This window comes from Scyliorhinus torazame, chromosome 2 (genome assembly GCF_047496885.1).
Source record: "Scyliorhinus torazame isolate Kashiwa2021f chromosome 2, sScyTor2.1, whole genome shotgun sequence".
In the NCBI taxonomy this organism is placed as follows: Eukaryota; Metazoa; Chordata; class Chondrichthyes; order Carcharhiniformes; family Scyliorhinidae; genus Scyliorhinus; species Scyliorhinus torazame.
Window position 1 is genome coordinate 387,991,481 of NC_092708.1, and position 26,863 is coordinate 388,018,343.

The 26,863-nt window shown below is 44.9% G+C and overlaps 1 protein-coding gene across 1 annotated transcript; it reads left to right on the plus strand.

Moving 5' to 3' along the window:
- Window positions 1-4,297: 4,297 nt before the first annotated feature.
- calm1a (calmodulin 1a) lies at window positions 4,298-26,432 on the plus strand. Its single transcript, XM_072494025.1, has 6 exons — window positions 4,298-4,446; window positions 8,049-8,079; window positions 10,184-10,327; window positions 18,474-18,580; window positions 20,076-20,211; window positions 26,279-26,432. Exons 1-6 carry the CDS (start codon window positions 4,444-4,446, stop codon window positions 26,305-26,307), a joined length of 450 nt encoding a protein of 149 aa, XP_072350126.1. The 5' UTR covers window positions 4,298-4,443; the 3' UTR covers window positions 26,308-26,432.
- Window positions 26,433-26,863: the final 431 nt, after the last annotated feature.

Genomic DNA, 26,863 nt, shown 5'->3' on the forward strand with positions numbered 1-26,863 from the left:
GGGTTTCCTCCGTGTGCTCCGGTTTCCTCCCACAGTCCAAGGATGTGCCAGTTAGGTGGATTGGCCGTGCTAAATTGTCCTTAGCATCCAAAAAGGTTTAGGTGAGTTTACTGGGTTACGGGAATGGGGTGCAGGTGTGGGCTTAAGTAGGGTGCTCTTTTCAAGGGCAGGTGCAGACTTGATGGGCCGAATGGCCTCCGTCTGCACTGTAAAATCTACGATTCTTTTTTTTTTTTAAATCTTTTTAGTGGCTTTTCTCATATTTATAAAAAGTTGTTGTGTATGTACATTACATTTTTCTTGCCTGCGCTACTTTACTTTATTTTAGTGAGGAAATTCTATGATTCTTTAGTGGATAAACCACAACATGTCTCCTGCTAAATAAGATGACGTAAAACGTGCTTTGCAATATCTAATGTATTATTTTGCTACAAAGGTGGAACGGAATTGAAGGCCTGTTCCTTTAATAGTACAAAGTCTTGTTGCTATGATCACCTTGATACCAATTATAGGTTATCTGCGTTAGTGACTGGGTTTTGCAGGCTGACAAGTGATTGTAAATTTTCAAGTCAGAAAAGACTGCTTGAAATTATGGGCTTCCTCTCTCCTTTAATATTTTTTGGTTTGAAGCCTGACAAGTATAATAATCTTTGTTGTCACAAGTAGGCTTATATTAACACTGCCAAGAAGTTACTGTCAAAAGTCCCTAGTTGCCACATTCCAGCGCCTGATCGGGTATACAGAGGGAGAATTCAGAATGTCCAAATTACCTAAGAGCACATCTTTCGGGACTTGTGGGAGGAAACCGGAGCACCCGGAGGAAACCCACGCAGACACAAGGAGAATGTGCAGACTCCGCGCAGACAGTGACCCAAGCCGAGAATCGAACCTGGGACCCTGGAGCTGTGAAGCAAAGGTGCTAATCACTGTGCTACTGTGCCACCCCCTCAAGAAATAGTATTTTCATTACATACCCAGGAAATCAGTCTTTAAATGTTTTCTAACAGGTAAAGTTTAATCTTTGCTGCATCTACCCCTTGAGGATTGTTGAATCTACTGCTCAATTCTGCACAAACCAGTCAACATGCCATAACGATAGGCTCACTGTCCACGTAATCATATAATAGTGATTCTGTATTTCAGACCATTAAGGTAATAATAATAATTCTCGCTTTTTGTCACAAGTAGGCTTCAATGAAGTTACCGTGAAAAGACCCTAGTCGCCACATTCTGGCGCGTGTTCGGGGAGGCCGGTACATGCATTCTGCTATCATATACCTGAATGAAATAAAGTTATGTTGTCTCACTGTTTAAGAGAAAGCTTAAAAATTAACTCAGAAAATCATTGTGAGCACAAACAACACGGGAGTTTTTGACTTGTAGGTACTCCATGTAATGCATAGGGTTTCGAGAAACATCAGTGTCAGTTTGAGTTCCACTGATTCAGTGCAAATCAACCAGTTTCAGTGCTTGCAGCTGTGTTTCTACAGCTCCCTGACTACCATCTATACTTCTCGTCCAAGTATCAGCTTGCACCCTCTCTGGATCATTACTTTTCAGATTAAATTTACTTTCCAGACTAAATTTCCCCCCAAATCCCATCTCCCAACTCGATCTCCCAGCACCTCCTGCAATTGATCACTGATACAAGACTGATCACTGATGTTAACTAGTGTTGCATGGCTGTATCATCCACTGCTGTGGCTCCATTTCCGACTTTGTGGAGGTCTTTTGGCTCAGTGTCCTTACGTCTGAGTCAGGTCCTCCTGGTTCAAGTCCCACCTCAGGACTTGAAGACCATGGAAGGTGTGTTTGTAGTGTGGCCAAGCAGGTTGATTGTCAGCCTGTAAATCCTTCCAATGTGCCCAGGGTGGCAAGAGCAGGATAGTTTGCTGCTCAGCCAGATCTGTGTGGTAGCTGCAGTGCAACAGCCCCCCCCCCCCATCTTAAACCAATCCGCTCACAAGCTCTTGCCATGGGTTGCATGACCAGTGCCCTCCCCACTTTGAGGGACTGCTCGAGAGTGAGTTTCTTGAATTGTGCCAAAAACAAAGCAATTGCAGGACGCTTGTAAAAGCTGCAGTACAAATAACAGAAGAGTAGGCTGATTTATGTTTCACCTCTTAAACGTGTCAATTTATATGACCAACCTAAATCAGCCTTTGCTTCAACAAAAATATTCATTCACTTTATAACTCCAGAACCCATCTAGAGACTAAAAAATATTCAATCCCGAAAAGCCAAAAGGTCTTGCAGAAGTACTGGCGTAAAAATGCATGAGTTCCTTCCAGTAGATTCCACATGAACATACACAGCATGTGGGGGGGGGGGGGGGAAGAGAGAGATAGGTGGTGAAGGAAGCTGCTCTAGGGTGGAATGCGAGGCCATTCGGTCCACTGTGCCTGTGCTGGACCTTGCAGAGAAATCCAATTTGTCCCACTGCCCTGCTCTTCTCACCCCATCCCTTTCAGCATCCACCCAAATCTCTCTCAGAGAGCTGCTGTTCCACCATCCTTCCAGCCAGGATAACGGCTCACCGTCAACAACAATAAATGTTCCCTCACGTTTCAAGTTAAAAGAAATAAGTGTTGTGATATGGCATTGTTTCCCCCCTCCCTCCTTCCCCAGTGTTTCCCCCCTCCCTCCTTCCCCAGTGTTTCCCCCTCCCTCCTTCCCCAGTGTTTCCCCCTCCCTCCTTCCCCAGTGTTTCCCCCTCCCTCCTTCCCCAGTGTTTCCCCCTCCCTCCTTCCCCAGTGTTTCCCCCTCCCTCCTTCCCCAGTGTTTCCCCCTCCCTCCTTCCCCAGTGTTTCCCCCTCCCTCCTTCCCCAGTGTTTCCCCCCTCCCTCCTTCCCCAGTGTTTCCCCCTCCCTCCTTCCCCAGTGTTTCCCCCTCCCTCCTTCCCCAGTGTTTCCCCCTCCCTCCTTCCCCAGTGTTTCCCCCTCCCTCCTTCCCCAGTGTTTCCCCCTCCCTCCTTCCCCAGTGTTTCCCCCTCCCTCCTTCCCCAGTGTTTCCCCCCTCCCTCCTTCCCCAGTGTTTCCCCCTTCCCTCCTTCCCCAGTGTTTCCCCCTCCCTCCTTCCCCAGTGTTTCCCCCTCCCTCCTTCCCCAGTGTTTCCCCCTCCCTCCTTCCCCAGTGTTTCCCCCTCCCTCCTTCCCCAGTGTTTCCCCCTCCCTCCTTCCCCAGTGTTTCCCCCTCCCTCCTTCCCCAGTGTTTCCCCCTCCCTCCTTCCCCAGTGTTTCCCCCTCCCTCCTTCCCCAGTGTTTCCCCCTCCCTTCTTCCCCAGTGTTTCCCCCTCCCTTCTTCCCCAGTGTTTCGGTCTGAAGTGTGTGTTTTTGGCGCTGTCACCAAGGCCAGTGAGCTGCAATTCGGACAGCCCTGCCCTGCCGGACAAGCCAGCCCCTCCCCCGCTCGGACAGCCCCTCCCCCGCTCGGACAGCCCTGCTGCCCCGCCCCCCTCGGACAGCCCGACTGCCCCGCCCCCGCTCGGACAGCCCTGCTGCCCCGCCCCCCTCGGACAGCCCGACTGCCCCGCCCCCGCTCGGACAGCCCTGCTGCCCCGCCCCCGCTCGGACAGCCCTGCTGCCCCGCCCCCGCTCGGACAGCCCGACTGCCCCGCCCCCGCTCGGACAGCCCGACTGCCCCGCCCCCGCTCGGACAGCCCGACTGCCCCGCCCCCGCTCGGACAGCCCGACTGCCCCGCCCCGGACAGCCCCGCCCCTGCCCTGCCCCTCCCTACCCGCGCGGCCCCCATCGCGCGGCCGCCCTGACTTGACGCATTGCAGGTGCGCGGCGGCCAATGGCAGAGCGCGGCTCATCCGCTCCCCCCCCATTGCAGGTAGGCGCCAGCCAATGGCGGCGGGCGAGACAAATCCAAAGGCCCCGCCCCCTCTTCCCCTCCCCCCTATCCCCGGCCGCCATTCGCTCACACTCACTGAAAGAGAGAGACTGAGAGGCGCAGGCGCGCCCCTCCCCCTCTTCCTCGCCCCACCCGCCCTGCCCCGCGCCAACCAGGCAACCGAGCCCTCACACACCCTCCCAACCAAACTGTAACCGTCCGCCCGCGTGATGTAGATCCAGGCTGACTGTACACAATTCATTAAAATAAACTGGCGGTCGGCTTAGAAATCGCGTCCAGTTGGATGAGGAGGAGGGACGGGGGTGTTTGGAAGGGATGAGCGAGGGACGGGGGTACGCTGTAAATGAGAGGGGGGGTTTGGCCGCAGACTCTTTACCCCCTCCCCCCCCCTCTCCCGCGCAGTGCGGGCCGGCCGGCTGGCGGAGGGATACACAGTATATAAGTAGTGGGCAGTGGGGCGGCAGCGCGGTAATCGGCGCCAGTGGGATCGCGGCGATTGGAGGAGCTGCTGCTTGAGTCTGCGGTCCGTAAGCGCCTCTCCCAGCCACTACCCACACCGCCTGCCTGCTTCCCCTCAACAAACTCGACATGGTGCGTGTGCCCGGCCTGTCTCTCTTTACCGCGCCTCGGTGTCAGCCTGGCTGCCGTTTGATTTCCCCAAATGCGGTGGTTTGTTTGAGCGCGTGTGTGGCGGAGCAAAGGGACAAGCCATCAAAATGGCGGCGGTTGTCATGCGGCGGCCGCCCGTTTAAATGTTCCGTCAGCCTGATGAAGGGATCTCTCTTTCCCCGCCCGGCCTGAGTGCTGGGGGATGTGCGAGGGACGGGTTTGTGTCCGGGGTGCTCGGCGGCGGCTGCTGAGGGTGGGCGCGCGAGGGGCTGCTACAGCCCCCTCTCACCCCGGGCTCCTACCCCCCCCACCCTGGCTGCACCCCTCCTTCTCTCTCTCTTTCCCCCCCCCCCCCCCCGGGCTCCACACCCATTCTGGGCTTTACCCCCACCCAGGGCTGCATCTTCATCACCCCGGTGAGCGCCTGTGGCTGCATCTGTCCGGTGGGATGGAGGGGAAGCTGCTAGGAGAGGATGCTGCATTCTGCTCTCTTGCCCCCGCCCCGCCGATTGTTTAAGATTACAGCAGTTTCAGTCAACCTCGTTGCAGAATCGTTAATCGTATAGTTAGTTGCCTGGGTCCAAAAGGCTGGGCCAACCTCGTTTTTCTGGGCTGGATTTTGTTCTTTCGTATTCTGTTTTGAAGGAGACCGTTCTGTTTTAATTCAAAGGTTGTGGCTAAAAGTGCACGAGGTTGTTCTGAGTTGCTTTTCGCTTGTTGAGCCTGCAAGGGGCCCATCTGGTTGGATCCTAATTTGTTTGATATTGGAGCTCCTTGCAATTTTTTTTTTCAGTAGTCTTTGTCCAATGCACCAGATGAGGTGAACGAACTTTTTTAAAGCATTTTTGCACATGTATTTGCCTTTTGTGGCAAGTACATTACGTAATTGCAGACTTTTCTGCTTCAAGTGGTGAATCATTGTTTTGCTGCTGGAATGTAGTTCAAGTCTCGCCTTTAGCCTGTAATTCTCTTGTATATGCTGTACTGTTAGTGTCATGTGTGAGTGACACCTGTGCCAGCATGTAAATCACTAATGTAAAACCATTTTTTTTAAGAGGCCTCCTGGTAATCCATTTGTTTTTGACCTAACCAGCTTGTATTTCACATGGCTGTGCTTGGATTTTGGGTGTGTTGGTAGAATTGAATGCTGCAAGTGTGACTAAATGTTGCAAATTTAACCTGTTGTGTGAGACCGTCTGTAGTGGCTGTTTTCTGTTTAGATAATTGCAACTACTTACTTGCTGGTTACATAACACACTGGGTATGACTATCAAATTATGTAATTGGCTTTTGTTGTCAGCTGCAGAAGTAACGTTTTTAGTGTAAAATGTAAGTGATTGCAGGGCTTGGTGTAAGATGTATGTGATTGTCGGGTTCGAAGTTGAATTTAATGAACAATTTTTCGTGGTCCTGTATTAAAACTATTTGCACAGAGATATTGACTTAAAGAGCCATTAAGCTATATATAGTTTAAGTTAATTGGTTAACTTCAATTGTTGTGGGAATTGATATTAACTGGATCTGAAGTTAATAAAGGTCGAGCATGGCACAGTGAATTTTTATAGCACAGATAGCAATTCAGCCCACTGTCCCTATATACTTTATTGAGGAAGTAGATGAATCAAAGCAGTTTATGAATTCCAAGAATGTGTTCTGTCCCCCTCCTTACAACACATTTTTTCCTGGATGATTGCCAGTGCTTTGCTGTGTGATACACCCAACATTTTCCACCTTTTCCAAGCCAGTTAAAACACACTTTCCCAGCTTAATGGGTGGGCCCCAAATCTTACAGAACTGTCACTGTTATAATATCCACTGTTAATGCTCTGTGCAGACTGGTGAATATTACTGCCCCCTCCTGGAGAACAAATACAAGAGATTGACTTGTGTCTCGTCATAATAAACCACTGTTTAGTTTTTCCCAAATTTAAAAGCCAGTTCTCCTGCCTGACACCCAGACTTGTTTCCTTAAACCTTTTTAATGTCACTACTTTGACCTGGCTTGTCTAATTTGGAAGATGAACTTGAAACTGGTGTACAAAAAACTACTTTTCTTGAATGAAGGCAAGGCATTGCCTCCAAAATTGATCAAATCAGGAAATCTTTTTTGTTGGCAAGTGAAATGACTTAAACAGGAGGTCCACCCTGAAGTTTTGAACAAAATGAACTCCTGTTGTCACCACCTCAAGTATGGCAGAGAAGAGTGCAGCATGGTGGCACAATGGTTAGCATTGCTCCCTACAGCGCTGAGGGACCCAGGTTCGAATCCCGGCCCTGGGTCACTGTCTGTGTGGAGTTTGCACATTCTCCCCGTGTCTGTGTGGGTTTCCTCCCACAATCCAAAGATGTGCAGGATAGGTGGATTGGCCATGCTAAATTGCCCGAAGTGTCCAAAATTGCCCGAAGTGTTGGGTGGGGTTACTGGGTTATGGGGATACGGTGAAGGTGTGGTCTTGGGTAGGGTGCTCTTTCCAAGGGCCAGTGCAGACTTGATAGGCCGAATGGCCTCCTTCTGCACTGTAAATTCTATTCTCTAAATTTTTCAAAAAAGTATGGCAGAGAAAATGGGATGCAAGTGTTCTGAGCAAGTATTCTTTGGACACTTCAGCTTGAAACATCTACTGTAATATTGAGCTGTTTGAAAATGACATGTAGGCACTTTGAAGCTGAAATTGTTTTTGCGTTGCCTATTTTCCTGACTTGTGTACGAGTTGAATTGTTAGTGGTGGCATTGGGCCATTGTAGTCTAATGTGGATGGGCACAGGTTCATTCTTGTACATGGCAAAATGGGCCCAATGTAGCTCCAATTTGAAACACCATGTCACTACTGCACATAGACACCCTCCAATGGGAACTGAAAGATAGAAAGTGCTGAATAGTTGTTTTTGAAACCGTTTTCAGCCACAATGGTACTCATTGGTCTCTTCTGACCACAAAAGCTCCATGCCACCACGTGAACTTTTACAGTGGAATGGATCCTTGTTAACAATGTGCAATTGTGGCTCTGTCATAATCTTCAGGCAGAATTTCACTTAATGGTTTATAGCAGTTTGTCAGCAAATGTGACTAGGGAGGGTGCCATGGCTCAAACACTATACAGATGCTTTTAAACACATCAGGAATACTATGTCCCAATCATCTTAACGCTGGCTGTGGTAATTTCAACAGTTATCAAATCTGAATTTGCTGTTTCCTGTAACATCTCCAATCATTAGACCCTACCAACTCCATGTTCTGTCATCTTTGACTTTAACATGAACAATTCAGATATACCTTTAAAGATGATACCGTTAAAACTTGGCCCTAGAAAATGCGGTCGAACCTGTCACATTTTTAATACTGGTGCAAATTCTTCCTTGGCGCCCATTTTTAAAATTGAGTGAATATTCAAATTCAAGTTTGATTTGAAATTTGTCTGCACTCTTTATTGCCCGTGTTCCTTTTGAAATCGTTGCCTCCAGTAATAGTTAAGGATTTGTGGATACATTTCAGACTATTGCTTTCATACGTCTAGAACTTAAATATGTTTCCCCATGTCAAAATTCCCAGATGCATTTAATGGATGGTTTAACTTGTCTTACAGGCTGACCAACTTACTGAAGAGCAGATTGCTGGTAAGTGAGTAAATATTCCTGTACGTAAATAGTACTTACTGAATTTGGTCTCGACTAGTACAAATGCAAGAGAGCAAGGTAGCTGGCAGGTCGATTGTAGTGTTCATTGTGATCGGCTTTTTTGATGCATCTGTGGAGAAGTTCATTCTGAAATTGAGGGGCTAAGCAAGCCCCTGATGCTGAAGAAACGGGTCCATCAGATTTGTCAGCTAACACTAGCCTGTCCCTTCTAAAGATTCAACTTTAGTCTTTTTCTGCGTACTGCTGTGATATGAAATGTGTTGGGAAAGTATGGTCTAATGGTTGAGGCACTATGGAGTTAGGTTTTTTTGGGGGTGGACGGTGTTGTTGCTGCCACACTTGCTACATTGATGTATGATGAGAAATATTGAACATTATTTTTAAAAAGCTTAAATTTAGAGTACCCAATTATTATTTTTTTCCAATTGAGGGGCAATTTAGCGTGGCCAATCCACCCACCCCTGTACATCTTTGGGTTGTGGGGGTGAAACCCACGCAGACACGGAGAATGTGCAAACTCCACACGGACAGTGACCCAGGGCCAAGATTCGAGCTCCGGTCCTCAGCGCTGCAGTCCCAGTTCTATCCACTGCCATCGTGCTGCCCTTAAATATTGAACATTACGAAGTGTACATGCAGTTAGTTGTATTTTGCCTGGCAGACCTGTTTAACCAGATGGCAATTTATGGATAACTAAAATTGTACCAGCAGTAAATGTCAGAGCAATTCTAAAAAGGCAGAGACAAGTGGTGAATATGGCCCTAGTTTGAAACCTAGAATAGTGCCAAATAGTCACCTAGTTTCGCTCATGTGGATTTCTTGGGGCAATACTTAGGTTACAAGGTGGAGGAGCTCAAAGCAGCAAATGTGGATTCTGCTTCAGTACTGTCCTGTGATCCCAGATTGGCAGTGCCTACTTATCTTCCTGAATGGAATTGTTGCGGTTTACCTGTAATTTTTAGATTTATTGTCATGTGTACAGTGAAAAGTGTTGTGTACAGTCCAGGCAGATGGTTCCATACATGAAAAACATAGGACATATGATAAATATACAATGTAAATACATGGACATCGGGTGAAGCATAGAGTATAGTGCTACAGCAGTAGAGCTGTGTAGAGAGATCAGTTCCGTCCATAAGAGAATCATTCAGGTCTAGTAACAATGGGGAAGAAGCTGTTTATGAATCTTGGTGTGAGAGGAGATCGAAAGTAAAAGCAAACTTGTTTCAGGCACATAAAGCAGCTTGACTTGTCCGTTTCTGTAATTTTCTTTTGAATACCCTCGTTCACAAAAAAAAGGAATTACGTCCTAAAGTTCAAGACTTGCATTTCAGGCTAGCTTTAGCAAAACCGTAAATCCATGATGTGGCTTCAGTAACTGCACCATTTGTGTAGCAAAGTCAGCACTGTTTGGTCCATAGGTCTAATTTTGAATTGAAGTTCATTTAAAGGTGGTTGGAGATTTAACTAAAATAAGCCAGGAATATTCCTACAGCATGAAAATATTGTCCATCTTTCAAATACCAGGCCACCTGCATAAGTTCAAAAAATCCTTGGGCTCTTGTTATGCCAAGTTGACAACTCCTACCAATAACTACTCTAGTTAGATGGTGTCTTCAGTTGCTAAGAAACAATATACATCAGTTCCACCTGCTTTTGGTTGCAAGCCTGAACATGCTGGCACTGTGACTAACTGCTCTGACCAGATTGATTAGGGCATTGTCACAAATTTATGAGCTAGCCAGTGGGGTAAAACAGGCGTCAGTGAATTTAAGCATTAGTGGGATGTGGCAGGATTACCACAATCTAAATTATTTCACCCTGTAAAAGAATGAGCTCGGCTTCAATGGCAAATTTTAATCTTCAAACATTTGCCCATGTTTTAAGGTAATTTTCCAGTGACTGATGTGAAATTAACTGCTGCTGTAATGTCAGGCTGTCGCTTGTTAAATCTGTAGCCTGTTGTCATAACACTTAAGTTTTACTTTGTGCAACCTCAATTTATTTTATATGTATTTTAATTTTAGTGAATAGTTGTTCCAGGTTGTGTAACTAGTCCTTTCTCATGTCAACTTTTTTCTAGAGTTCAAAGAGGCATTCTCCCTCTTTGATAAAGATGGTGATGGCACCATCACAACGAAAGAGTTGGGAACTGTAATGCGATCTTTGGGACAGAATCCTACTGAAGCAGAGTTGCAGGACATGATCAATGAAGTTGATGCAGATGGTAAGTTTGATGTTTTCCCCCCACTTTGGCTTCATGGACGCAACTAGATTGAGTCATTTGGCTCCTCCCCTTTCCCTCTCTCTCTCTCTCTCTCTCCCTCCCTCCATCTCTTCTCTTCTCCCCCCCCCCCCCCCCCCCAAAAAAAAAAACCTGGGTCACAACTGATCACTAGACTGTTTTGAATGCCAGAGCTAGAAACCTGTTTGAAGTGTCGGTGTGATAACACACCGGTTTTTCCAGTGGTGACTTCTTGCTGTGAGTAAATACAATACTGTTTTTGGAGAAATGGCTTTACACGACCAGGTGGTTTTTGACTACATGCCAAATCATAGTGTAAATCGAACATTGAAAAAAACCTTTCATAGCAAGCTGCTAGGTTTGGATTTGTTCATTTAATCTCACTAGGACAATGAGTGGGAAGTATTGAAGAGTATTTGTGGTATTGGAGTAACTGGCTCAATGCATAATTCTCTCTCGCTGCCGGATAGTTCTAACTATAATGGTTCAGTATGGCAATGTTGAACATCCTGGAGTTTTACGATGTGGAATGACTAGGCATTCTAAAGTGAGAATGCAGCATTGAGGATGCTGAATGTCAGTTATTGTGAATCGTGAAGGTGGACGTTTTTTTTAAAGATTTGATGCTTGTTTTTGTTTATCATCTGATACCTGCAGCTGAGCACAATGTTCTGAACTTCTAGGACTCTAGGGACCATTCTTTCCCACAGTAAACACTATTGCTTTATTTTTTTTTTAGGTAAAAGCCCATCAGAAAATGCTTGCTCGAGTTTTTTGTTCATTCTTTGGTGTGGGCATTGTTGGCAAAGCCTATGATGCCCTTCCTGAATTGCTCTTGAACTGAGTGGCTTGCTTAGACCATTTTGGAGGGCAGTTAAGAGTCAACCCTATCATTGGATCTGGAGTCCCATGTAGGCCAGACCAGCAGATTTCCTTGCCTAGAGGTTATTAGTGAACCAGAGATTGTTTTTTTTTTTTAACAATACTCAATAGTCTCATGGTCATAATTATTGAGACTAGCTTTCAATTCCCAGATTTTGTGAACTTGGGGAGGGAATGTAGTGTAACCTGGGCCTCTAGATTCCCAGTCCAGTGACATTACCAGCTCTTTCCCAGTCATATTGAGCTGCTAAATTTACAGAATTGCAAGCTCTGCTCCTAGAAAAGTACTTCACCCCAATTCAGTATTTTAGTAAATCGCCGCAAAAATTTTTGGGCAGGACGAGATGAGGCTGAATTCTGGAATCCCTGATCCTTGCTGGTTAAACGGTTCTCATTCTCTGCAGTGACGTACATTGTGACCAACCAGTTGGGTCAGCTGTTAGAACTTCTGATCCCTCTGGACTAGCTCATTGGGCTGAGCGGTGTGCAAAAGGCACAATTCAACTATGGGAAGTGATATTAAATAAATTTAGTAGGAGCATCTTTTAAATCCCAAACTGTAATTCATGTTAAGTCTTCTATAATAACTACTATAATACTAACCACAGAAGGTCATTTCGTTAATTTTTTTGATTTGGATGGCACAGTGGTTAGCACTGCTGTCACACTGCTGAGCACCTGGGTTCGATCCCGGGTCACTGTTTGTGTGGAGTTTGCACATTCTCCCCATGCTTGCCATTCTCCCATGGATTCTGTCTACACCTCTTGTGGCCTCAGGTTGGCAGACAGCATTGTCAGAGACTCCTCCCACCCAGGCTTTGCCCTCTTCCAGACCCTTTCATCAGGCAGAAGATACAGAAGTCTGAAGATCTGCACATCCAGAAATAGGAACAGCTTCCCCACAGGAGGAAAGAATTGGGTACACCCAATTGGCATCTAAAGTTAGTACATTTTATTGTAGGAAGAAGCCATTTTTGCAATTCTAAGTGGATCTTGCAGGTTGGCTGTAAAGTGATATTCAACTGTACATTAAAGTGCTCTGGTGTAAGTTGCTGATCTTGACCGTGCAGCCTCAGCTTTTGAGTTCTGTGGCGAAGGTAGTGTATTTGATATTGGGTTTCAACTGCTGGGTGTAGTATAACAAATTCATTGTTTAAGGAGTGTTGTGGGAGGTGTTGTCTGATGACTGCCCTTGACATCAAGGCACCATTTCACTCAGTATCTCCGCTGATTACTTGGCACAAATTGTGGTGGTTGGGAGGTCGATCATCTCCGCTCCAGGACATCACCGCAGGAGTTCCTCAGGGTAGTGTCCTAGGCCCAAACATCTTCACCCTGCTTCATCAATAACCTCCCTTCCATCATAAGGGGAGAAGTGGGGATGTTTGCACTTGACTGCACAATGTTCAGCACAATTTGTGACGACTCAGATAATGGAAGCAGTCCATGTCCAAATGCAGCAAGACCTGGAAAATATCCAAGCTTGGTCTGATGCTGACCATCTGCTATAAGAGAGGATCTAACCATCGCCCCATAACATTCAATGACATTACCATTGCTGAATCCCCCACAGGCAGCACCCTGTGTTCCCCCAAAGCCTGTCCACCGTGTACAAGGCATAAGTCATGAATGTAATGGAATACTCTCTACTTCCCCGGATGAGTGCAGCTCCAACACTCAAGAAGCTCAACACCATTCAGGTCAAAGACGCCTGCTTGATTGCTCCACCTTCCACAAACATTCAAGCCCTCCACCACCAACTAACAGTGGTTCTAAAAGATGGTACACAGTGGAGCAGCATTGTGTTTAGCACAGTTTCTCCAGGGTCCCAGGTTTGATTCCTGGCTTGTCAGGAATAGCCACACTCTGGAGTCTGCATGTTCTCGTGTCTGCGTGGGTTTCCTCCCACAGTCCAAAGATGTGCATGTTACGTGGATTGGCCATGATAAATTAATTGCCCTTGGGTGTCCAAAAAAGTTCGGTGGGGTTACGGGGCGGGGGTAGGGTGCGCTTTCCAAGGGCTGGTGCAGACTCGATGGGCTGAATGGCCTTCTGTACTGTAGATTCTATGCACTGCAGTAACCTGCAAAGGTTCCTTAGACAGCACATTCCAACCCACTACCACCTAGAAGGACAAGAGCAGCAGATACCTGGGAACCTCACCAGCTGGATGGTCCCCCTCCAAGTCACTCACCTGACTTGGAAATATATCGCCGTTCCTTCACTGCCTGTTGCAAAATCCTAAAATATCCTCCCTAACAGCACAGTGGGTGTGCCTACACCTCTGGCTGCAGTGGTTCAAGAAGGTGGCTCACCACCTTATGAATTGCAACTGGGGATAACGAGTGACACCCACATCCTGTAAATTAATTCTTTAAAATTACCATTTTGATTCAACCTCGAGTCACCTTTACTGCACCAAGAGTGTTGACGATACCGTTGACTGTGTTCATTCCATTTATTGTACTTGCTTGACCATAATACATAGGAGCAAAATTAGGCCAGTTGGCCCATCGAATCTGTTCTGCCATTCAATCATCGTTGATATGTTTCTCATTCTCCTGCCGTCTCCCCATAAACCTTGATCCCTGTCAAGAACCTATCAATTTTTAAAAATAAATTGAGTGCCCAATTCATTATTTCCAATTAAGGGGCAATTTAGCGTGGCCAATCCACCTACCCTGCACATCTTTGGGTTGTGGGAGTGAAACCCACACAAATACAAGGAGAATGTGCCAACTCCACACGGACAGTGACCCAGAGCCAGGATCGAACCTGGGACCTCAGCACCGTAAGGCAGCAGTGCTATCCACTGCGCTGTGCTCCCTATCCATCTCCGTCTTAAAGACACTCGGTGATTTGGCCTCCAGCCTTCTGTAGCAATAAGTTCCATAGATTCACCACCCTCTGGTGAAGAAATTCCTGCTCATTTCCATTTTAAAGGATTGTCCCTTCAGTTGAGGCTGTGGCCTCAGATTCTAGTTTTTCCTGCTAGTGGAAACATCCTCTCCATGTCCATTCATAATAATAATCTTTGTTATTGTCACAAGTAGGCTTACATTAACACTGCATTGAAGTTACTGTGAAAATCCCCTAGTCGTCACACTCCGGCGCCTGTGCAGGTCCACTTGAGGGGGAATTCAGAAAATCCAATTCACCTAACATCACGTCTTTTGGGAAGAAAACGGAGTACCCCTGGAGGAAACCCACGCAGACACTGGGAGAATGGAGACTCTGCACAGCCAGTGACCCAAGCTTAGAATCGAACCTGGGACCCTGGTGCTGCGAAGCAACAGTGCTAACCACTGTGCTACCCATTCTATCTAGGCCGCTCAGTGCCATATGTTTTAATAAGATCCCCTCATCCTTTACTCTTAACGAGTACATTCTTTTAAAAATAAATGTGGAGTACCCAAATATTTTTCCAATTAAGGGGCAATTTAACATAGCCTAACCCTAACCTGCACATCCTTGGGTTGTGGGGGTGAAACCCTGCAGTGGGGGGGGGGGGGGGGGGGAGAGAAATGTGCAAATTCCACACGAATAGTGACCTGGGCCGGGATCAAACCCGGATCCTCAGCGCCGTAGACAGCAGTGCTATAACCACTGCGCCACCGTGCCGCCTCTTACTGAGTACTCTTGACTAGTACAGACCCACAATCCTGAACCGCTCCTTGTATGACTAGCTCTTTCATTCCAGGGATCGTTCTTGTGAACCTCCACTGGACCCTTTCCCAGGCCAGAGCATCCTTCCTTAAATACGGGGCCCAAAACTGCTCACAATATTCCAAATGGAGTCTGCCAGAACCTTATACAGCCTCTGAAATACATCCCTGCTCTTGTATTCTAGCCCTAATCATGAATGCTAACATTGCATTTGTCTTTCTAACTGCTGACTGAACCTGCATGTTAACCTTAAGAGAATCGTGAACCAGGACTCCCAAGTCCCTTTGTGCTTCTGATTTCCTAAGCTTTTCCCGTTTAGAAAATGGTCTATGCCTCTGTTCTTCTACCCAAGTGCATTACCTCATATTTTTCCACATTGTATTCCATCTGCCATGTTGCCCACTCTCTCAGCCTGTCTAAGTCCTTGTGTAACCCCCCTGCTTCCTCAATACTACCTGTCTCTCTGCATATCTTTGTTTCATCTGCAAACTTGGCAACAGTGCCATCAGTTCTTCCTTCCAGATCGTTGATGTATATTGTGAAAAGCTGTCGTTCCACCACCGACCCCTGAGGCACACCACTAGTCACCGGCTGCCATCCTGAAAAAGATCCCTTTATCTCCACCTTCTGCCAGTCAGCCAATCCTCTATCCATGCCAGAATCCTATCCTTAACACATGGGCTCTTAACTTATTTAACAGCCTCCAATAAGGCACCTTGTCAAAGGCCTTCTGGAAACCTAATTAGATCATATCCACTGGTTCTCCTTTGTCTAACTTCCTTGTTACCAGCTCAAAAGAATTCTAACAGATTTGTAAGACATGACCGCCACTTGGCGAAGTCTGCCATTCCAGCCTCCATTCATTAGATCATCCTTCTGTAATCTCCAGTATGGCCGTATGATGCTCCACTATACAGCTTTCCGTCCCTAACACCTTGGTCCACTCCTCCGCTCACTCCATTTACTGTAATACCGTTGTGTTTATTCATAGGAGATGCAGTACTTGCTCCTTTTTACCATTCCCTCCCCATTAGCACCATCTGGGCGAAACAGCAATTTAGTGCACTGGTTCCCATTCACAGTAACTTTGTGGGTGAGTATAGAACAGTTCCAGAGCAAGGGAATCTCCCATTTAAAAATTAGGAATTTCTACGGTCATATGTTTGGAATTCTCTATTCTAAGGAGTAGTGGGTGCTGAGGCCATTGAACATATTATAGGGAGGCTGAGTTAAGTGTTATTCTCTTTATCTCTCTCTCTCTCTCTCTCTCTCCCTCCCCCAATATTCCGATGAAAGGTCACCAACCTAAAATGGTTTGACTGTTTATCCACCGATGTTGCCTGACCTGAATTTCCAGTGGTTTCTACTTATTTCAATCAATTTCTAAATTGGCTGAATGAGGGCATTAATAATGACCTTGGATTCTGTTGAATCCCTAGCTAATTGACTAATTGCAGACTTCTGTAATGCTTGAAAGAGAGAAGATATTATCATTTATTCCTGCCTCCAGGCAGCAGTGAAAAATGCTTAGCTGACCAACTGTTAAGGGAGCCAGATGGTCGAAGGGAATTAAGTGGGTAAATGACACCCCTGAAGCCATCCATGTTCAGGAATTTTAGTGACTTCATAATCTGACAATGATGCAAATTAGTGGTTGTTTTCAGCCTTGTCGTGCTGCTTGTTGGGACCATTTTCTGTCATTGTTGCACATTTGTCATTGTTCTCTCCTAAGTAATCCTCCAATTAGTGGATAAATGGATTGAGAAACGATGAGGGTAGAGCAATATCTGGTACATAGAATGCCTCAATAACAAAAAAGGCCAGTATTTAAAATATAAATGACTGTTGGACCATTGAAAAACATGCTGGCTCTTTGAGTCTGGTGCTGATGTTCAGATCCTGTTTCCTGTCTTGTTGGACTGCCACTTAGCACAAGTGGAGGCAATGGTTCTGCTAACTGCTGTAGTGTACATTTTCAAATAGGATTTCCCAATGTGAGGGGATCCCAAGAGTGCTGAGACAGTTATGTATTTTGACTTGCTAATGCATTATTTCTGTTGTAAACAATTTATTAGTATACAAGATTGGGGCTGTTTCTCTTCGGGTAATCCGTAATTATGGGGATCCCTAGGCTTGTGCCTATTTATAAAGATGAAGACTGCTGACTTGTGTGGTGCACTTTCACCAAAATGTTTGCTTGCAAAGTGAGACGACAGCAGACGCCTTGGTTGAAATAGCAATAGTGCTTGTGCATAGATTTCTGTCAAAACACATGGCTGCAGTCTTGTTTAGTGGCTGGCATGGGCACAACAGGCTGAATATCCTCCTGTGCTGTAACTGTTCAATGATTTGTATGGTCAGTCGTATCCCAGAGCTCAACTTGGCAGGGAACCAATTCAGGAATTCTCCACTATACTTGGGGAAATCAGGTTTCAATCAGCTTTGGTTCTATGCCCAAGGTGTGCCAAACCACAATGTGGAAGCTTTTTTTTTTTGCATACGTTGCTAATGGTGGTATACTTTTTGCATTATGTTCAGCAAAATGTATGAAGATTGTATAGGAAGCTAGGTGCTACTGGCTTGTTCTTTTAAATACTATCTTAAAGCATAATTGAGATAATACACTGTAACCTTTGATTCAAGGCCCCTACCCTGATCCACTAAATAATTATTCCCAAAACTTGGCATCGGGAGTCCATGATTAGAAGCTGTATTATTTAATTTCCTGAACTGTGTGGTTGATTCCTGTTGGATTGGTTTGATGTTTTCAGGCCATGGCAGAAGCAAAAGCTCAAGCTTTTTGTTTGCAAAAACTGACAAAATATCAGGAAGATGGACAATTAGAACACTCAATACTGCTGGCTCCCCTGTATCATGTAGTTAATTACAAGGTGAAAATTGTGCTGCAAGGTATTATTGAAATGAGAACAATGAAATCTATTATAGAGCATAATTAACTATAAACATGAAATTTCTCATTAACTTGATGTCACCATGAGCCTACTAAGCTGGATAATTTCGGGAGAATCTATTTATGGTTTGATAAGATTGGATCACAGCTTTAATTGGGTCAGAATCTGTATGGGGTCACATCCTGATTTAGAAGTTTAAGTTGTTGGCTCTTGAGCAGCTTTTAATTGTAGCTTTGACCAGTATTAACTCACTGCAATTTAGATCTCTCATAGTTGCATGTAAACATTGGATAAGTTTTTTAGCTGAAGTATACAAAACAAGATGACCAAATTGGGAGATGTGCTTTGCTGCAGTGTGTTTGCTGTCAGATCTAGCTCTATAAAATTGGGTGCAAGTTCTGTTGGACTTTTTGATGCTTTTGTGTTCATTTGTTGTGGAGATTGGCTGGTTAGCTCAGTTGGCTAGTGTGATGCAGGTTCACGCCCTGTACCAGTTGGGGAAGTTCCTGGGGGCCTGCCTCTTTACCCTTGAGCTATATCTAACCAAGTTCTATTTCTTTCACTGAAGAACATCTATGGCCTTTGAACTATGGCTAATTACCATGCTTGTCTTCCTTTGTCACATGTGTCCTAATGGTTCTTTTTCTTGTTACTTTTCTATTTTCTAGGTAATGGCACTATTGACTTTCCTGAGTTCTTGACCATGATGGCCAGGAAAATGAAGGACACAGATAGTGAAGAGGAAATTCGTGAGGCATTCCGTGTATTTGACAAGGTGGGCCTTTTAAATACTGCTGGGTGTACAATGATCCATTTGGTTTGCTTTAGAATCTGTACAGCGTTTCCAGTAGATAAAATTGTGCCATTGCAGACGGTGTGGCCCCTCTTTGACACAGCCTGTTGTGGGAAATCATAGCTCAGTGCCATTTCAGCTTGCAGATCATTGGTATTAAAGATATTTCCGTGACTTTGAAAGAATGTCTAACTAGATTGTGGATTTAGTGTGTGTGATGGCAGGCCTTGCTCTGATCGTGTATTAGTGTGGCAGAACAAGTTACATTTCCTGTTCATACTTCTGCCTAATTCACTTCACTAGCCCTAAGCCAACAAAATCCCTTTTACTTTCTTCATGGGGTTTCCTTTTTTCATGGGGCCAGCATTTGTTGCCCTTTAACGGAGTCATTTCAGAGTTGTATGCAGACCAGATAAGGATGGAGTTTCCTTCCCTAAAGGTCGCTAGTGAACCAGATGGTTTTTTGCAACAATCAACCAGATTTCATAGAAATTGAATTCCAATTTCACCAACTGCTGTGGTGGGATTTGAACTCTGGTCCTCCAGAGCATTGCCCTGAATCTCTGTATTACAAATCCAGGAAGGATAATACTAATCTAGAACCTCCCTGAAGTATTCTGTTTCAGACAGGATCCAATTGGTCTCTAGAGAAAATTACCTAATGTTAATTGCCTTTCCTGTCCATTCATTTGTTCTGGTTCAAAAGCAATCCAATGAAGAAACGGATGACAGTAATGCCTGTCCCTGCTTACCAAGTGCTAGGTTCATGTGATCTTATCTGATAGTAAGATGTGGTTTAAGGGAAAGTTATAACAATATCAGAAAGAATGGAATTGTGATGGGGCCGATGAAGTAAGAGTGCAAAGAGACTCTGAAGCATATGTCAGCATCGACCCGTCAGACTGAGTGCTATTCTTTTGCCAAAAGCAGGAGACCTTCATGTTTGCAGTGGTGAACAAAATGCTTTTAGGTCAAAGCGAGTATTTCTGGAAGATGACAAAGTGCTTGTAAACTCGGAGGTGGAATTGGCGCCTGGTAATGCCATTGTTAAATATGTTGCATTGATCAAAATGAGGTTACAGGAATTTAAATGATGTAGTGAATTTTAATGTGCAGATCCCAGAGTGACTGGACTGGATTATGCACAATCTGTTATCTGATGCTTTTTTACACAAATTCCTTTGTGCATCACATCACAAGCATTATCAGTATTGTGTAGCATTTTAATACACTGCGAAGGCTAACATTATCTTCCCTAGTTACCTGGAGTGGTGATGAGTTGCTTTAACAGGTACAGTCTGTGGGGAAGATACTGTTGGGTAGGGAGCTCCAGGAGATTGAACCCAATGAGTGAAGGAGTAGTGGATTCAGAATGGTGTATATTGATAGTTCCTCTATGCCTGTTGCCATTTCCCTTCTACGTGGGTAGATACTGTTGAAGGAATAAATTACTATTCATTTTCACTTTTGCTCTCAGGATGGTAATGGTTACATCAGTGCGGCAGAGTTGCGTCACGTTATGACAAACCTAGGTGAGAAATTGACAGATGAAGAAGTAGATGAAATGATTAGAGAAGCAGATATTGATGGTGATGGCCAAGTCAACTATGAAGGTATGTTTATTTTCTGCTTTTATCTCTGGTATAAATCAAAAGTACTTTTGGGGGTGGGGGGGGGGGGTGCTTTTAGTTGCCACTGGTGACAAAGCTGTAAGTTGCAAAACCAGACTTCCAAGTAAGTGAGAAACGTTTTCACACGGTGAGTGGTGAAGGTATGGAATGTGCTGTTTGTGTGGTGGAACTGGATTTACCTGAAATAGTTGAAATGAATGAAATGAAAATTGTCACAAGTAGGCTTCAAATGAATTTACTGTGAAAAGCCCCTAGTCGCCACATTCCAGCACCTGTTCGGGGAGGCTGTTACGAGAATTGAACCGTGCTGCTGGCCTGCCTTGGTCTGCTATCAAAGCCAGCAATTTAGCCCTGTGCTAAACAGCCCCTGATGCATAGTTGAGAATTGGACTGTTCTCTGAAAAGGTAAAAAGGGGCAAGGTTGTGGGGCGAAGATGGGAGAATGGAAGTAAGACAATTGCTCATTTGGAGGCCAGTACAGATACAGTGGGCTGAATGGCTCTGCTATAAAAATTCTGCATGTGATCCAATGAACAATGAAAATTACAGCACAGGAACAGGCCCTTCGGCCCTCCCAGCCTGCGCTGATCCAGATCCTTTATCTAAACCTGTTGCCTATTTTCCAAGGATCTACTTCCCTCTGTTCCCCGCCCGTTCATATATCTGTCTAGATGCATCTTACATGATGCTATCGTGCCCGCCTCTATCACCTCTGCTGGCAAAGCGTTCCAGGCACCCACCACCCTCTGTTTTAAAAAAAAAAAAACTTTCCACGCACATCTCCCTTAAATTTTCCCCCTCTCACCTTGAAATCGTGACCCCTTGTAATTGACACCCCCACTCTTGGAAAAAGCTTGTTGCTATCCACCCTGTCCATACCTCAATCAGGTCTCTTTTCCCCCCCCCTCAACCTCTGTCTTTCCAACGAAAACAATCCTAATCTACTCAACCTTTCTTTATAGCTAGCACCCTCCATACCAGGCAACATCCTGGTGAACCTCCTCTGCACCCTCTAAAGCATCCACATCCTTCTGGTAATGTGGCAACCAGAACTGCACGCAGTATTCCAAATGTGGCCTAACCAAAGTCCTGTACAACTAACATGACCTGCCGACTCTTGTACTCAATACCCCGTCCGCTGAAGCATCATGCAAGATGCATCTAGACAGATATATGAACGGGCGGGGAACAGAGGGAAGTAGACCACTCTATCGACCCGTGTTGCCACCTTCAGGGTACAGTGGACCTGAACTCCCAGATCTCTCTGTACATCAATTTTCCCCAGGACTCTTCCATTGACCGTCTAGTCCGCTCTTGCATTGGATCTTCCAAAATGCATCACCTCGCATTTGCCTGGATTGAACTCCATCTGCCATTTCTCTGCCCAACTCGCCAATTTATCTATATTTTGCTGTATTCTCTGACAGTCCTCGCTATCTGCAACTCCACTAATCTTAGTATCATCTGCAAACTTGCTAATCAGACCACCTATACCTTCGTCCAGATCATTTATGTATGTCACAAACAACAGTGGTCTGAGCACGGATCCCTGTGGAACACCACTGGTCACCCTTCTCCATTTTGAGACACTCCCTTCCACCACTACTGTCTCCTGTTGCCCAGCCAGTTCTTTATCCATCTAGTTAGTACACCCTGAACCCCATGCGACTTCACTTTTTCCAAAGAAATGAAGAATTATATTTGATATTATAGTCCTGATTCCGCAGAAAATCCAAAGAATCATCCCGTAGAAAGAGGAAAAGGGAACTTTTAAAACCTTATTATGCAAATGAAAACTTGGAACAACGGTCTGGAATTCGTCCCCCCCCAAAAAAAAAAATCGTGGTTCTCCAGCATGAAGCTTGCTTTGTGTGTTGCTATATGAAATCCATGTATCAGTAACATCTTGGTGATATTGTATTTATTCTCAATCTTGCATCCTTGAAGGTGTTGTTCATCCCACTGGCAGTCTTCTGGTAGTTTCCTTGTGACCATTCTCATGATTTTTACTCTTTTGTGGGATGTGGGAATAGCCATCACTGATTCGTCTTGAGGTGGAAAGTTGGATTTGGGGTGGCTCAACACCATAATTGGGGCAGTGCGGTAGCACAGTTGTGAGCACAGTTGCTTCACAGCTCCAGGGTCCCAGGTTTGATTCCTGGCTTGGGTCACTGTCTGTGTGGATTCTGCATGTTCTCCCCGTGTCTGCGTGGGTTTCCTCCCACAGTCCAAAGATGTGCAGGTTGGGTGGATTGGCTGTGATAAATTTCCCTTAGTGTCCAAATAGGTTAGGTGGGCTTGTGGGGATAGGGTGGAAGAATGGGCTCTTTCCAAGCGCAGATGCGATGGGCCCGAATGGCCTCCTTCTGCACTATAGAATCTGGTCCTGTCTGCAAGTGCACTTTAAACAAGAATTGATGAGAGCAGAACACACCAGTCTAAGATGTGTTGATCCTATAGATGTAACTGTCTATCCTGCTACTGCACTGGCTGAAATCATTTGTTTCAGAAGGATTACATTTGAGACTTTTTTTTTGCGAGTGCTCACAGACCGAGAGATTTAAACTGACCTATTCTGTTGCAATTCACAGTTGAAGCCATAGCAGAACTGAACCTTTCTGGTCTTGAGTTTAATAAGCTTAAAGTAGATCCTTTTGTTTGGGTTCTAGTTCATTTAAAACATGTTTTGCAGTGTCTGTATTGTTAGGTGATTTTCCCCTTCTCCTGTGCATTAAAGCCCCTAGGTAGTTCATTGACCTGTTAACAGCCAGCTACATAGATCACAAGGTTCTAGGTTTGCTTTCTGATCTGATGAGGCAATTATAATTGGCCTTAGTATGTTTGACCTGGTTAAGAATCTTGGGTTAGATGGGCGATAATCACATCTTAAAGATTGCCTGGTCTTGGTAGCTTCACTTGAAGCAATAATGGTTTACCCATCTTGTTTTTTAAAAAAAAAAGTAAGATTAAGCCAAAACCTGGTTTTGATGTGATTCATTTAGGGACCAATAACAAAGCAGACCGGTTTGAGATCCTAGATACTTGCTCAGTGAAGAAAGCCACATGATTCTGAGTGTTTTGAACAAACAAGAATAACATTTGCTCACACCTGTAATGTGCTCAATTAGCCATTTCACTAATAATTCACCCATGGGCAATACATTGGTGACAGATCTTCTACTCCAACTCTATTTTCATAGCTCAAGACTGTGTCAGACAACGGAGATCACCGATTCCGAACATTTGGAGATCTCCGATTAAGAACATTTTATAAAATGATGGAAGGGGAACCAGTGACGGAACCCCCCCCTATAGAGGTCAAAGATGAAACTGTCCTATAACATCAGGGTTAATAAGTGTGAATTCAAGGGCAAATTGGTCAAACGTCACACTGCACAATGAATGACAAATGTGACCAAAACTGGTTGCACAGATTTCTTATGAACCCACCCAGACATCAGAGTCAAACCAATGTTTAAACTTTCTCTCATGAAAGATTCCAATCCTAACCTTTACAAATCTTCACTTGGACTGCAAATCAGACAATGGCCCACCTCGATTTTAATCTCTTCCCCCAAGATGCTGTTTCTTGGGTGCATTTGGTAACCAGCTCATGCACATCTTCAGATCTTAAAGCCAGACAAAAGCCTCTCTCCCACCCATGTCCCCCCTCTCACCACATTTACATCTGTCATAGCTTACCCTCTGATGTTAGTTGTTGCTCTGATGTTTGGCCTTTCACACCTTTTGTTCTCTTTGGGCACTGCCGTTAGCACTCTTTTCCCTTGGTTTCTGTGGCTATTAGCACTTTATTCCCTTGGTTTCTGTGGCTAAGACTCATTCATTCCCTCACCGTACAGTATAAATATTTCCCACTTTCTAAGTCTTTTAGCTTTGACAAAGGGTCATCTGGACTCAACGTGTTATGTCTTTTCTCTCCTTATAGATGCTGCCAGACCTGAGATTTTCCAGCATTTGCTCTTTGGTTCCAAAGCAATACATGATTGCTCCAAAGGGGTATCCCTCTGACCCATGGCACCAACTTTCGGCTCTCTGCATATCCTTTCTGTTTTGGAGCCTATTTCTTGAGTTAACTGAACTGGGACCTTTTCCTGTGCCTGGCTCCCTCTTTGGAACTCTCCTTTTTAAACCTCTGCCTGAGACTCTTCTCGATTGGGCTCTGCTGCCAGTCACCTGACCTGGGTTTTCAGTTTTTCCCTTATTCACTTGGCCTAACAGTCCAACCCTGTTTGAACATGCACAAGTTCCAAGGCCCATTGGGAGTTGAAATTCCTGACCATTGCTCTAAGCTTCACCTTTCATAACCAGGTTTAAAAGTTCCCTTTTTCCTCCTTGTATAAAGAAGCCAGCGAGTTTCTTTTCTCTTTCTATGGGATGATTTTTTGCCCTTCATCTCTAAACTGTTGTAAAACCAACCTCCAGATTGTATTGTTGGAGCTAATTAACATCAATGAGTCCATGCAGATCACTAAAGGAGTTGGTCTCGTCGCCAGGGCTTCCCAAACTGTTGTGACCTCCCTAGTGGGAGGAGCTCATCACAATTTGAGGTTATGAACTCTCAGCTGCAGTAGCTCAGACTGAATGCTGGGAAGCCTGTGAGCTTACCCACTCCTTGGTCAGGTTCTTATCCCATGCCCACCTCTTCTCCCCTTAAGCCATTAGTCTGAGGCATTAAATCCAGGTCACGCTGCTCTGCGCGCTGGAATTCCTCCCTTGTCGGGGCTGTATGCTTTGTAAGCAGTGGTACACTGCTAATTCATTGCTCTGATTTGCATTCTGCCCTGCATGATGAAACCAAATACAAGTTTGTCAAATTTGCAAACTAAAATAGACTCGGAAAAAACGGATAAGTTAGGTTGCCAAATTTATGACCAGCTGGTTTGTTCTCCATTTGATCTGCTCTGCCGAGTTGGATAATCTCAGTTGTGGAGTTATTTGCGTTTGGAGCATTTCTGGCTTTTATCTGAACATTCCTCTCCCCTCTATAGGGGGTTCTGTCACTGGTTCCCTTCTACCCTTCCATCTTTTTTTAGAACGTTCTGCATCGCAGACCTCCGTTGTCTGACACAATCTTATGCTATGAAAATTGAGTTGGAATAGAAGATGTCACCAATGTATTGCCCATGCGTGAATTATTGGTGAAATGGTTAATTGAACACATTACAGATGTTAGTATTCAAGTGGTACATAGTTTGTAGAAAGTTTGTCTTTTTATGCAATGTCTTGCATAGCCATTAGATTGTTTTACAGCCAGTGAAACGTTTTTTTTTGAAGTGCAGTCAGTAGATGTGCCAGCCACATCAAAGTCATAATGATCAGGTTGGTTTTGTCCTGTCTCTGGGCCAGAAGCTCTGGATTTCAACTTTCTCCTCTTGATCCTGGAAAGGTGTGTTTCTAACATGGCCGGCCAAACAGGTTATCAGCCTGTAAATGCTTGGTCTGGCCACCTGCCATCAGGTTTGTTTCCTGATCAGCCAGCCAATCTGCAGAAGGCAACAGCACTGCAACATGTTGCCAAGCATGATCCAGGTCTAATCCAGTGCAAGTCCATTGTCAGCAATGCCATCTTAGCTCCTCCTTCAGGTACCAGGCCCTAAACCTGGATGTGTATTGCTGTCATGTTTCACAATTGCTGAGTAATGGATCTGTGATAAGCTAGAGTGAGATGTGACAAATGCTATTGTTTCCATCTCTTGCCTTGCCCTATGGTAAATGGCATAGGGAACTGCATGTTTTTGTAGTGTTGAAATGCATGGGCTCACTTTGGGAACATTTCTGTCTGAAATGTCAGTCTTCAGCTGTCCCTTTTTTTACCAGCAGTGCTCTGATTCAAAACAGTTATGTCCTGGCACCTATTTGAAAGCAGGTTGCTCAACTCAGCCTGTAGATTGAAATGTGGCACTGACGTCGTTGTGTTCAGAAGAAACCACCTTTCCTGTGCAAGGAGGTCGTTCTGAACTACTGCTGATATCTAAATTACTGTCTGAAAGCAAACCAATTAAATTCTCACCCTTGTTTCTCTTCACAGAATTCGTACAGATGATGACTGCAAAATGAAGAATTTTACCTTTCCCCTTCCTAGAAAAAGTTGAAATCTTTTACTTACCTCTTGCAAAATGTTCATTTATTCATTCTGTTTCTGTATAGCAAAAGTTACTGAATGTCAAAAGAAAAAAAAACCTGTCCACAAACTCTGCATGTAAATGATCAGTGGTCCTGTCCCCAAAGATCTTCAAGCCATGCATCAGTAAAACTTGTACTACCTTAAAAACAAAGGCAATTGGACTCTGTGAAGTTCCATGCTAATAAACACACTGTTTGGGCTGGCCAGTTTTTCATGCATGCAGCTTGACAGTTGAGCACAGCCTGGCTCTGTTAATTCCACTTTATGTTCTTCGTGGGAATAGTTTAGTTTTTCCAGTTTGTATATTGTACCAGGATGATCATTCCTGAAAAGTTGGTTAATTTGAGTGCTAAGGCAAGAAAAAAAAATCTACGATAGAAGGTTGTAATTGTATGACAGTCCCTGGAGTGGAATTGTTTTCATACTTAATGTGTGCTCACAAAACAATTACCAGGATTGAAGATCTTGATTTTAAAAAAAAAATAAAAA

Excerpts from the sequence above, each read along its gene's own strand:
- calm1a (XM_072494025.1), top strand. Across the intron at positions 10,328-18,473 it reads CAATGAAGTTGATGCAGATG|GTAATGGCACTATTGACTTT; the intron begins GTAAGTTTGATG and ends TCTATTTTCTAG. Across the intron at positions 18,581-20,075 it reads CATTCCGTGTATTTGACAAG|GATGGTAATGGTTACATCAG; the intron begins GTGGGCCTTTTA and ends TTTTGCTCTCAG.